Raw genomic sequence first — 13,121 nt, 5'->3', positions numbered from 1 at the left:
AGAGCCAGCATGCAGACCAGCTCAGCTACCACCCAGGTCTAGATCCAGGGCTCTGAGTTGGCCTACCTCTAAAATCTATATCATCTTCGAAAGGTTGAGATGTGTGAAAGGGCCAGGCCTGCTGATCCAGGACTCCATGGCATGGGGCAACAACAGGTAACTGGGAGGAGTCCCGGTGAGGATCCAATATTGATGCTGTCACACAAGCCAGAGATCTGGAGCCAAACCAGTGACTCACTACAATTAACATTTGCAAGTGAAGATGTGTGGACAGAGGGATACACTGCGGGACACACAGACACACTACAGCTTCCACAATTAGATGTTTTCTATGCTTTGTTTTTTCCTTTTTCTTTTTGTTCTTTCTTCCTTTTTTTTAATTTTGGAAAGGGAAGTTGCAAGGCTAAAGGGCAGACATAAGGAGACAGGGAAATGAGTGGGGCTGGGGTACATGATGTGAAACTCACGAAGAATCAGTAAAAAGTTAGAAAAGTAAAATGTAAGGGAAAATCCTGTCTTCCCACTTAGCGTTCTCAGAGGGGTAATGGGAATCTCTGTAGTGTTGGCTGATACATTAGACTCTCTTCCTCCTGAGAGACAGACAGCCCAGCAGCTGCAAGGGGTCACTTACACTTTGGAATTCCGTGGGATACCGTGGACTCTTACGTTTAACTCCTCGCCCCTCCCCCCGAGTCTTTTTTTTGAGTTGAATTCAAGAAAGATGAAAAATATTGAGAAAGGCTTGCAATTCCTACCTTGAGTGTAGATGTAGTAAACATTAGACACATTTAGATTACAAACTTAACAAGAGGTTAGGAATGGTGCTTGCATTTATACTGTTATATTTACTTTATTCTATGTATATGGCTGTTTTGCCTACACATGTATCTAAGCTCTGTGCACGTGAGGAGCATAGAAGCCAGAAGAGGGCATCAGGTCCCTGTCAGAACTGGTGGGGAGCTTTCATGTAGATGGTGGGAATCAAACCTAGGTCCTTAGGAAGAGAAGCAGATGCTCATAACCCACCCATTGAGCCATCTTCCCAACTCCGATTTATACTTTTGCTCTCTGTTGATAAAAACCTTGGCCTGTTATGATGGAGTCAGTTTTAGATTGAATACAAATGAAACCATTGATCTGAGCTTACTTGAGGCACGCGTTTGCTTTCACTGAGGTATAACCACCATACAGAATCTCACCTGAGTAACACGTGGTATATAATGAAAACATAAAAGCGAATTTTTATGGATGTGACCCATGACATTTTGAAAGCAGAAGTACTTGTGTGTCTTATCTTAATGAAATATGTCTGTTGTGTTCTGCTTAATAAAAGCTACCAAAACATAAAACTGCCCTCAACCTCCAGGCCAGTGTTTGGGACAATACCTTGCCATTACCCAGATTGTCACTGACTTCACACGAGGTGGCTCAGAAGTGCGTTCATGCCTGAAGCCAAGCATGGTAATTCACACCAGGCGCGGTTCATATCTGAAGCCATGCATGGTAGGTAACATAGCTTGAGGCACTCTTACTTACTGACATGTACCATCCCATGTCAGTATCCGGTGGCGGCAAGTTTGGAAATGTGACAGACAGTCCTACCAAGTGCAAACTTTTGTTTAACCCAAATATCTGTTTTTCTTGTAATACCATATGCAGTTAGGACAGCTAATACTTGTAATCCTGATTCACATGTTTACAAAGATTTCTAAGAGGCTTCCTCAGTCGTTGAAGTTAGATTCTTGGTTTTGTTTTGTTTTTGTCACCATTGTATACCAAGCTCCCTCACTGAAGCATCTCCCAAGCTGGGCTTCTTGACTTTAGCATGTCTCTTCTCGAGTTTATCCTGCCCAGGGCCATCAGCCCGGTTAGTCCTCCAGAGCAGCTGCTTCTACCAGATCCGTCCTTGGTTTTGGAGCTTGAGTGACTTCCTGTTCCAGTCCCTACCTTTGTCTCGTGGTCCCCCAGATTCTAGTCTTTATCCCTCCTCCCCTATTGAGGTTGGTTCTTGGTGGCTGTGTGTACTCTGCTTCAAGAGTGTCCAGGGCAGGAGCTGGGCAGCATTGCTTCCGGGCCTTGCCTCCTGTCTCCCTGCTGGACGCTGTCCAGAGCACCTCGTTCAAGTTCTGCTTCTTGGCTCAAGTCCCAGGCGATGCCTTTTGGAGTGCACAGCTGGATGCCCCCCCCCTCCCACTCGCTTTGAGTACGCCTTTAAATTTGGAGTGCTTTCTTGTGCTGGCCTCCCTGGGCTTACCTGCAGGTCACATGTTCCTGGCAGCTGGCTCAAGGTAGCAGTCCAAGCTCTGACCATGTAGCCTGACTCCAGGACCTATTGTACCAGATCTCAGTATGGGGACTGTAATAACAGTAATAACTTAGTGAGCTTAATCACAGGTGATTGCAATGCTGGGGAGAACACTTGGTAAAACTTAGTGTAGGCGTAGTAAATATTTGACTTAAATAGAATTAAGTATAGTTTTAAAATTCAACCTATTTTAAGTTCTTTGAAAGCTTCTTATCAGGGCATAATACTGCTTCTTTAATCTACATAGTAGTCTTGAAAAACTGAAAACATTCAAGGTAGAGGCCACTCCTGATCGTCTTCTCATCCATCCTGTGTCCCCTGTGATAAACTAGTTTAGTTTGTTCCCTTCCTGCCATGGGCCGGCCATTCTGGGCCTCCCTCAACCCATGGGGGAAACAAGGTCCTAGTCAGGTAGACAAGGCTTTGGCGAAGAAATGACAAACAGACACAGCACAAAGGAATGCAGAATCTGAGTGCAATTTGAACAAAGTGAAAAATCAGGCTTATATAGTATACAGAACAGGGCAAATAACAGAAGTCACGTAGGCAGGTAGTGGTCACATCAAAGTCAGTAAGATCAAAACAGCCAGGTGCAAGGCGGAGGAGCAGTGGTGTCCTTCTTCCTCGGCTATTTTGGCAGCCCCAAGTAAAATTCTCAGGGTCTTTCTGAGGCAAGCAGCTGGAGGTCCTTGAGAATATCCTTGGCTATAACATAATTAGTAACGGAAGCCCTACAACTTCTCTCTGGTTAGTAAAGCAATTCTGCCTTGTATGGGACTGCTCTGATAATTAGTGCCTAACTGCTATCTCTAACTTTGGAGAAACCCTGTCTGATAAGACAGCTTCTTTGTAAAAATTCCAAGCTAACTACAAGTAGGAAATCAGTTAGGATTATTGAAATACTGTGGAGGCCAGGAAATAATGTCTGATCTCAGTTTAGCTAATAACGAAATATTTCTTAGGGCACCTTTATGCCTGAATAAAGAAAGCATGCAGATCTCCCCACAGACTTTAGCAGAGACCAATCTGGAACACATCTGTCTAAGCTAGAAGATATCAGCGACTGACTACCTCAGGAGACTAGCTCCTTTTGAAGCATATGCCTCAGGTCTGTGATCAGGTTTTTAGGCCTGTCCCAGACACAACTGAAGTAGATGAGTTCTGTGTGACACCTTCCCTGTTCACAAATGCGTCTGTACATCAGTACATGGTTCATGTAACCAGTGTATGACTAGTTGGACACTTAGCTTTGTCGTGTAGACCTTCCCACATCAGCGCGCATGCTGTAGATTGGTATCCACCATGGACCTCTCTACCGTGAGCACCCTGCACAGCATACCCTCTCATCTGCCTGGAACGGTTGGTGCTGAGAAAGCTTTTCCCACTCAGCTTTCTACCCTCCATTTTCAGCTAACAAGTGCTAAGGCCCCAGTGTGCAGCTTCTCTTTCCCAGGCCTGGCTGTGGATTATAGACACGGGTCTCCTGCTAATGACTCTGGCTTGAGACCTCTCGCTCCTCTGAATGAGTGGCTCTTGAGGTTCCTTACAGTCTGAGAGGCCTCATGCCACCTGGGAGTTATGCCATCTCTTTAACAATATCGGGAATCACTCCAGGGTCTATACATGCTCAACAAGTGCTCTGCCACCGAGTCCCACCCCCAGCCCCATCAGTTTTTACATTCAGTTATTAGCAAGTGTCACTGAAGCTAAATGAGGAGCTCCGTGTCTACTTCTTGATGAGTTGTCAGTATCACTTAACCACCCTCGATAGCATTTCCAAAAGAACAGTAGTAGTCAATGACCAGTGGTCTTCAGAACGCTGCTACCCGTGCTAAGCCCCGTCTTGAGCAATGCCGGGACTTTTTCCTGAGGTTTGGATAAAGCCCTACTCCTCCCACATACCTCCTGATTTCACTATTCTCCTATACATATGTATTGAGCATATGGTAAATTTACTTTTGTAATATTTAGGAAGCATATGGTATTCATCAAGCATTCCTCCAATATTAATCTCCGCCCCTCCTTTCTTCTCACCTCTTGGTTTATTTTGTGCAGTGCCCTATCGTCTGTTCAGTTACTTCTAGATATCAAGATAGGCAACGCTGCTTTTAATCTCCATCTCTTAAGCATCCAGAAAATGCATTACACACACGGTTGTGGTTACTGTCCTCCCTCGAGTCACTTGACATAGACCATAAACATTCATCTGTGGTGCGTGAGGAATGCTCCGGAGCGCAGGCTTAGCTTGTCTCCGGGTGTCTGTTTCATCCTCAGATGTAGCCCTGTGCCAGTGGTGATTTATGGAAATACTTAATGATGAAGAATGGTCTTGTTTTTGTTGGAGATCTTTGAGAGAGTGCTCATCAAAGTACGGACTCCTCTTTTCAGATTCTTTCTCCCTCCACACCAGCACTTCCCGACTATTCCCTTAGAGCAACGCCACAGCTCTATGCAGCGCTACTGCTGAGACCCAAAGGGCTGCTTGATGCTCTTTCTGGCTTTGCTGGGGAGGCTACCATAGAGCTCAGACATACCCAAAGCCTTCTCTTGTAGGTTTGGTCTTCCCACAGGCGAGGAGCTGGTTAGAATGTATAAGGCTGCACCGTCCCTTTGCTACCTGCAGTGTCATTCTGCGGTTACCTGGTACGCCCCAGCTTGGAGGCAGGTTCTTACATGACGCCTTCACTCCTTTGTCCTACGGCTCCTCTTCCTTCCAAAAATATGAAAAGAAGGAAGTCAAGAGGAGCAAGGCGAGAGCCTGTTGCTTTCCCCTCAGTCTCCTGTGAACTTTGCTGTTTCTCCACTTCTTTTGCTGTCACCTTCTCTGAAAGCTCCAGTGACCTCCCTGCCCTCCCCACTGACGGCTTGCCCTCTTCATCGGGCACTCACTGGCTGTCAGAGGACAGGAACCGAGCACTGTCGCCCTACCCTGGCTGAGGTGTGGATGGCAGTTACTAATTATGGGTACTCCACTTTGCAAGTTGCTTTTGCAAAGCCTGTTGGATGCTTTCTTGAGGAAGACGGGCCCTGCAGTGAGTCTGTGGCTAGGGAGCTATCAAGAACCACACCACAGTGTCCAAGTACTGCCTGTCCTGGGGCCTTTTCTCTGCATGAATAAGGCTAAATCTAACTGAAGCCGCTGGAGGCTGTTTCTCAGGTCGGATGGTTTGACTGTCTGGAAGCAGGCATATGATAGTAAAAGGTGGGATATCCCTCCACAAAATGATCGTGTGTGTGTCTGTTTATCCTAGCTGTTGATTAGCACCGGACACTAAAGGGCAGATGTGGACACTCTGATGGACGTAGGGGACACTCACAGTTAGACGTCCTTCACGTCGTGGCCTCTTTGCACAAGACCAGCTTGAGGAGGGAGGGGTAGAGAAAGCAGCCCTGCACAGGGACTCTTTCAGCCGTTTTACCTGTGGGGTGGGGAATGTTTCTAACATCTGCTTGCCATGCCTGTTAGTACAGAAACTTCAAAAGAATCTAATATTTCTCTAGGAGGGAGTATCTTTGTGGTGTGGTAACCTCAGTTCTTCTCTTCAGCTGATGTTGGCAGTCTCTACATATTTAAAGTAAACTGAGGTCTGCATCCAGGCAGGGAGTGAAGGTCAGACGTCCACAACAACAAAGTCTCAGCTTAGAGACAGAAAGGGATGGTGCAGGGAGGAAGGAAAGAATGTTCCTGTGTTTTACAGCCCAAATGTATTCTGTAAACTCCTGTTTCTCTGAGAATTCTTTCTAGGAAGTAGTCCAGAATTGTGGCTATATGGACCAGTTTTGCTCTAAGGATAGCAACATTTCTTAACTCGTGCGTCCTGAGGATGTGTGTGACGCAGGCGTGACATGCACTGGGAGATGTCCCTGCTCATCGCCATAGTCTCTCTGCATGTAGAATACGTTTTCCTCAGAACTCAGTAGTTGCTCCGTCCATGCTGCTCCTGTGATCTCAAGGTGTCAGCATGTAGTTGTGGTTTTGGTTACTCAGCTCTGTGAAAATGTTTAAAAAGTACACATCTGCACATATATTAAGTGGGTATATATATGTGGCATGTGAATTATATCTCAATACCATTAAAATAAAAATTAATATATAATTAACATTGGAAATATGGGGTCATGGATTCTCCCATAGATTTATCCAAAAGAAATTAATGTGTTTCTTGACTTCTCTAGGAGTGAGTATTTTTATGGAAAGGATGCTTTGCTTCTGAGCCTGCTTCTAAGCTGTGCCCCATGCTAGCTCTGCCAGCTCACCTATCCCTCTGTATGCAACCCCCAGGCCCAGCAATGCTGTGCAGAGAGTGGGGGAGCTGGGCTCTCCTCCAAATACGTGGTTCCCCTCCCAGCACGTGACACTAGTGCTTACCAAACTGATGGGAGCTAGGTAGTCTTGTCTTTGTAATTATGACTTCTTATTAAAAAGAAATTTAAACACACTCCATTTGTGTATAGGCACGAAAAGAAAGCTCTGTGTGTGTGTGTGTGTGTGTGTGTGTGTGTATGTGTAAGAAGAAAATTACAGCCTTAAATTAGATAAAGACAGTTGCTATTAAGAAAAAATATTATTGAATTAGGCATGGAGAAATAAATATAAAAGGGGAAAGCTACCAAAGCACGGATGGTATGACAGTCAGCATTCTCAGGATATTTATAAATAACCCAAGTCCTTAACCAGAGAAGACAGCGACCCCTCTATACGGTTAATATGGAGGATGCCTGCTGAGCATGCATGCTTAAGTTACACTTCCGTGGTCACAGGGTGCATGGAGCATGCTTTTTTAAAAAAAGAATTTTTTTTATCTAACCATCCAAGTAAGAGTTCTGAGATACTGAATCACAGAACCCTACTACAGGATGCAGAGACAGAAACTGAAGGAAGAAAAGTCTAGGAAAACGTCAAGTAGGCCACTACTCTGACACTGAGTGTGGATGGGGACAGGGGTGGGGGAGAGACAGACAGACAGACAGACACAGAGAGAAATTAAATGTACCCACAAACCCGTTGTTGTTTATGCCCCTCCCCTGCTTCTTGCTGTTTTTATTCCTAGTGGTACTAACTTTACATCCCTGAATAGGAGCAGAGCGGTCACATTCTGACCTAACAAGTATGGATTTCTATCTACAAAGGGGCTGTATGTTACACTGAGGTATAGACATGAGACTACAGATGTTTCTTCTCTAGATGTAGTCTTCTAGAGTTTAAAACAGTTTCTACATACAGGGAAAGAATGTGAAGATTGTCCTATTGTAAAGCACAACCCTCTTCTATATTGTCCTTGCTAGGAACAGACTTTTGAGTCCACACCTCTCCAAAGGAAAGACACGCCTCCTCTTCTGTAGAGACTGATACCTGACAGTTGTCCCTCTGGGTGTCCTTCTCCTGTGGCTCCACAGCCACACAGCCACAGCACAGACAGCAACAGTTAGCCACTCGGAGAAAGGGCTGCACACACAAGGCCTGGAGCAATGGCAGTGTCACTGGGTGTGTAGATGTGGAAGGGGGGAAATAGTGCGGCCCCGCCCTGCCCCGCCCCCACTGACAAAGAACTACTTGTCACTGATGGCTGTTGGAGAGAGAATTAGCTTCTCTGGATAGGAGTTCTTGTACGGGATGTCCACTGCAGAGTGATCAGCCTTGAAGCCGCAGACATACTAACAACAAAAGTGGACGCAGCAGGGTGTGTTTATATCAGTAATAATCAATGGAAGGGAGGCTTTTGATTTGAGAGTGAGAAGAGACGTGGGAGGAGCTGGAGGGAGGAAGGATTAAGGATTATGTAACTTTCAAATAAAACCATGTTTTTCTTAAAGAAGTTTCAGGCATACAGCTCTTATGCTGAGAATGCAAGAGACCAAAAGCCAGCTGAGCTTGTCTCTGAAGCTGGGACTGGGGCACCTGGATGCAGGTCTCTAAGTGATGCTGAGCTTGTCTCTGAAGCCAGGGCTGGGGCACCTGGATGCAGGTCTCTAAGTGATGCTGAGCTTGTCTGTGAAGCCGGGGCTGGGGCACCTGGATGCAGGTCTCTAAGTGATGCTGAGCTTGTCTCTGAAGCCAGGGCTGGGGCACCTGGAAGGCATCTCCTAGAGAGCCGGTCCTGGACCTCTGGTCTCAGCACTTGTTCCAGCTTCTCTGTTGTGACCACTTCAGTAGATGTGTGAGTGAAGCATGCGTTGCAGAGCACACATGTTCTGTAGAGACAGGTTCACATACAGTGAAAGCACCATGGAGTCTGTCTCGGTCATGACTTTGCTCAGCATTAGATCAGTACATTTTAGGAAATTGAGTGACAGATGAAACTGGAAATACAAAAGAACATCCTCCTCAAGAATTCCCAAAGTAGGCTCTGCCCTGGGGGAGGAGGCGTTCAGTGCAGGTGGCTCTTCTCCTGAGTTCGCTCCTTTACAGCAGATTTCACATCCAGAGCACCTGAACCTAGGAATTGCGGTCAGTCACTGGATCGCCAGAGAGTCTGTACATGCCTGTCTGTATTAAAGCCATTCTCAAACTTTTGTCCTCATGGCCACTTTACACAAAATGGAAAGGGGTTTTGTTTTACTCAAGATAGCTAAAATGGATCATATTGGAATTGAACATGAGAAAATTTAAGTTATTTAACTCATGATGAGGATGAGGAGGCGGATGATAGCGGCAAGCTACTTCTGGTGAGGCAGACTGTAATCACAGCAGCTGGGGAGGGTGAGGTGAGAGGGTGGCGCATTCAAGGTGCGCCCGAGCTGAGCGTGAGATCAGCACAAGCTCCATCAACTTGGTGAAGTCCGCTCAGACATTTTAAACAGAGGGTCTTTGCCAACTCTGTTGGTATTCTTGCTCCATATGTGTGAGGCTGTGTTCAATCCCCAGTACTGAAAACATCTATATATAACAAGCCCACTGTATACTAATGGAAGTACTGTTTTCATGAAAAGCACTTTAACAACACAGCTGTGATGTGAGTATCCCTTCTCTTTGCTTAAGAGTCTCTCTGATGTGTGCTCATCACAGCCGGGGTCTGATTGCAGGCAGCTTGTCACAGCCTGTTTTGGTGGAGGTATATGAAGAAAATCTGTCCTTCCATAGATAATGTACTGAGCCCTCACAGACCTCATGAAAGGGCCTCAGGTCCCTGTGGTCTTGAGGCCACACTCAGAGCCACTGTGCTCTAAGGCAGTGAAACAGTGGCTCTGTTTGTTCACCAAGTATTTATTAACAAGGTTACCGTGGGCCAGCAAACGAGAAGCTAATGACTCTGGTAGGGATAAAGAGTTCAGAAGTTAAGGCTGGGTTTTTAATTTCTTTAGCAAGCTTAATGTTGTATATTTATGTGGCAGGGTACCTCAGACACTACGAGGAGGTGGTGACTTGAAATACAAGCCCATCCTTGTTAACATGATTGGGAAAATCAGTAGTAAGAAGTTAAAGACTAGAGAGTCAGCTGTGTCTCCGAGAGGAAACAGCATTTCTAGCACCGAAGGTTTTGATGCCAGGTCGGGGGGTGAGAGGAGGCTGCTCGTGCTGAAGGCTTGGGGATAGCACTCCTGTCAGAGAGAGAGGACCGACTCTGCTGGACATGGGTCCTGCTGGGGTTCCATCAGGAGTCCTCAAAGGTGCCACCTCTGCTCGGCCACTTGAACATGTCTTCTGGAGTACAGAGGCCCTGCAGGAGGGGTTCAGTTTCTCCACTTGTGGTTGACATGCCCTGAGCCATCTCTTAACCCTCCTGGGAGTCTTCACAAGAGGGGTGCTAAGCCCAGTGTTGGCATGGAGGGGGGAGTACCAAGTCCAGCATTGACATGTATGTGGGGAGTACTAAGTCCAGCGTTGGTGTATGTGGTGTGGGAAGCACTAAATCCAGTGTTAGGGTGTGTGGGGGAGAGTACTGAGCCCAGTGTTGGCATATGGGAGAGGTATTAAGCCCAGTACTGGCATGGGAGTTACTAAGTCCAGCACTGGCGTGAGGCCTTCTTACATTAAGTAGCTTCGTTTCTGATCATTATTTCTCTGTTTTTTCCTTTTCCAGGCCGTCTAGACCTTTCAAGCTCCCGAGAAGGTAGGGTAATCTAAGTCATCGTGTTTGATAATAACTTCTCTGTATTTTCACCCCTCTGCTTTCTCCACATTTCGTTCTTTCCACCATCTTCACGCATATTTTTATGAAGGAAAATACATTTTTCATGCATTGTCTGCTTTCAGGACTCCATAGCTACAAGAACACTTTTCAGTCTTTTATGGATTTTCTTATCATTTAAATTCCCTTGGGATCTGCATTTGGATTTGTCTAGCCTTTTGCATTTTTCCTACTTAGGCTTCTTTTCCCCAGTGGGAGGGGGAAGAATCATGTCCAGCACCTTCATTATCTTATTTTTTTTGAGTAACAGTATCTACCATTTTGTCAGCCAGTGTGACTTGAATACACAGCAGTTCATTTCAAATGCATTAGACATTGTTCTTTTTAAAAAATAAATTGTAACTGTATTAAGATAAAGGTATTTGTCTACATGGGAACTATTTTATTTTTAATTATGTATATATGTGTATATGTATGGGATATATGCACATGAGAATGGGTACCTGTGAGGGCCAGGAGTGTCAGATCTGAAGCTAGTGTTACAGGCAGCCGTGAGGCACTTGATGCAGGTGGTAGGAATAGAACTTGGGTCCTCTGCAAGAGCAGTGTGTACTTTCAGCTGACAAACCCTAGACAACTGTAATAGATAGAATTCCTGAAAACACAGCAAAGGCATGGCCCTATCCTCCTATACAGTGTGGTTCTAGGTACATGGTCCTATCCACCTTAAACTGTATGGTTCTAGGTACGTGGTCCTATCCACCTTAAACTGTGTGGTTCTAAGTAGACATATGGTCCTATCCACCTTATACAGTGTGGTTCTAGGTACGTGGTCCTATCCCCCTATACGGTATGCTTCTAGGTACATGGTCCTATCTTCCCATACAGTGTGGTTCTAGGTACATGGCGCTATCCTCCTGTGCAGTATGGTTCTAGGTACGTGGTCCTATCTGCCTTAAACTGTGGTTCTAGATAGATACATGGTCCTATCCCCCTTATACAGTGTGATTCTAAGTAGACACATGGTCCTACCCTCCTGTACAGTGTGGTTCTAGGTACACCATCTCATCCCCCTATACAGTGTGGTTCTAGGTACAGGGTCCTATCCTCCTGTACAGTGTGGTTCTAGGTACAGGGTCCTATCCTCCTGTACAGTGTGGTTCTAGGTACAGTACCATCCCATTTAAGAAACTTGAAGTGACCCGTGGGATTCAGCTGCCACAGAAGCTCAAGTAGAAAATAACCCAGCCCTCCCGAGGAGAACACTGACTGTCTAGATGAGCAGTTCCCAGCCCGTGGGTTGGGACCCGTCTAGGGGTCAATACCCCTTTCACAGCAGTCACATGTCAGAACCTTGGGTTGGGACCCCTCTAAGGGTCAATACCCCTTTCACCCCTCTAGGGGGTCTGTCTTAGTCAGGGTTTCTATTCCTGCACAACATCATGACCAAGAAACAAGTTGGGGAGGAAAGGGTTTATTCAGCTTACACTTCCACACTGCTATTCATCACCAAAGGAAGTCAGGACTGGAACTCTAGCAGGTCAGGAAGCAGGAGCTGATGCAGAGGCCATGGAGGGATGTTCTTTACTGGCTTGCTTCTCCTGGCTTGCTCAGCCTGCTCTCTTATAGAACCCAAGACCTCCAGCCCAGGGATGGCACCACCCACAAGGGGCCCTACCCCCTTGATCACCACTAATTGAGAAAATGCCCCACGGCTGGACCTCATGGAGGCACTTCCCAAACTGAAGCTCCCTTCTGTGATAACTCCAGCCTGTGTCAAGTTGACACACAAAACCAGCCAGTACAGGGTCAATACCCCTTTCACAGCAGTCACATGTCAGAACCTTGCATATCAGGTCTTTATATTATGACTCATAACTACCAAATTTACAGTTATGAAGTAGCAACAAAATAATCTTATGGTTGGGGTCACCATAACATGAGGAACTGTGTTAAAGGGTCACAGAATTAGTAAAGTTGAGAACCACTGGTTTAAAGTAAAACTCTGTCTCCCAAGAGGAGCACTCACTATCTAAAGTAAAATTCTCATTAGCAAACTCTCCTGTTTGAGAGAATACTTAAGACTTTGGCAAAATGCAATCTATACGTTACATTTTAGCTTTCTTTTGTGTCTATGTTATAGGAACTGGGATCAGGGCCCAGAACATGTTAGACAATCAGTCATGAAACAAGAACATCTGCATTTTAACTCTGGGGTCACTTCTGTGTGTGTCCTATGGAGGCTGGAGTGCCCCTATTACTGTCCACCTTAGTTTTTGAGACAGGGCCTCTCACTGACCCTAGAACTCATGGTTTCAGCCAGGAAGCAGTTGCCAGGATCCTGTCTCATCCCCAGTACCTGGCTTTACCTGCAGTCAAGGTTCCAAGCTCAGTGCTTAGCAAGCACTTTATCCACTGAGCCATTTCCTCAGCCCTGGTTTTAAAGCCCATTTTGAAGAGCACAACCTTATGATATTTTATATATGTGTGTATTCATATTTTCATCTTATAAAACTGAAATGCTTAGACGGGAACTCTGTCCTCAATTCATTCTGCCACAGTCTTGGAGACCATGATTGTACTTTGTTTCTCTGACTACTCTAGGTATAAATTTGACTACTCTAGGTATAAATTTGACTACTCTAGGTATAAATTTGACTACTCTAGGTATAAATTTGATGACTCATTTGAGGAAAGCCACCCAACCCTTGTCCACCATGACTGACTATCATAACATTCATATTCCA

At 45.7% G+C, this 13,121-nt stretch overlaps 1 protein-coding gene across 4 annotated transcripts in view; it reads left to right on the top strand.

Annotated features, from left to right (window-relative positions):
* Disp1 (dispatched RND transporter family member 1) overlaps nt 1-13,121 on the top strand; it is a 164,411-nt gene that overhangs the window by 133,754 nt on the left and 17,536 nt on the right. For all 4 annotated transcript variants that reach the window (XM_031337436.1, XM_031337425.1, XM_031337430.1 and 1 more), the window contains one exon: nt 10,327-10,356. In XM_031337436.1, coding sequence (XP_031193296.1) covers nt 10,327-10,356 — 30 coding nt within the window. The remainder of the gene's footprint in view (nt 1-10,326; nt 10,357-13,121) is intronic.

This window comes from Mastomys coucha, unplaced genomic scaffold, assembly GCF_008632895.1.
Source record: "Mastomys coucha isolate ucsf_1 unplaced genomic scaffold, UCSF_Mcou_1 pScaffold1, whole genome shotgun sequence".
In the NCBI taxonomy this organism is placed as follows: Eukaryota; Metazoa; Chordata; class Mammalia; order Rodentia; family Muridae; genus Mastomys; species Mastomys coucha.
The sequence above is the reverse complement of the archived record's forward strand: the minus strand, read 5'-3'. Positions and strand labels throughout refer to the sequence as shown.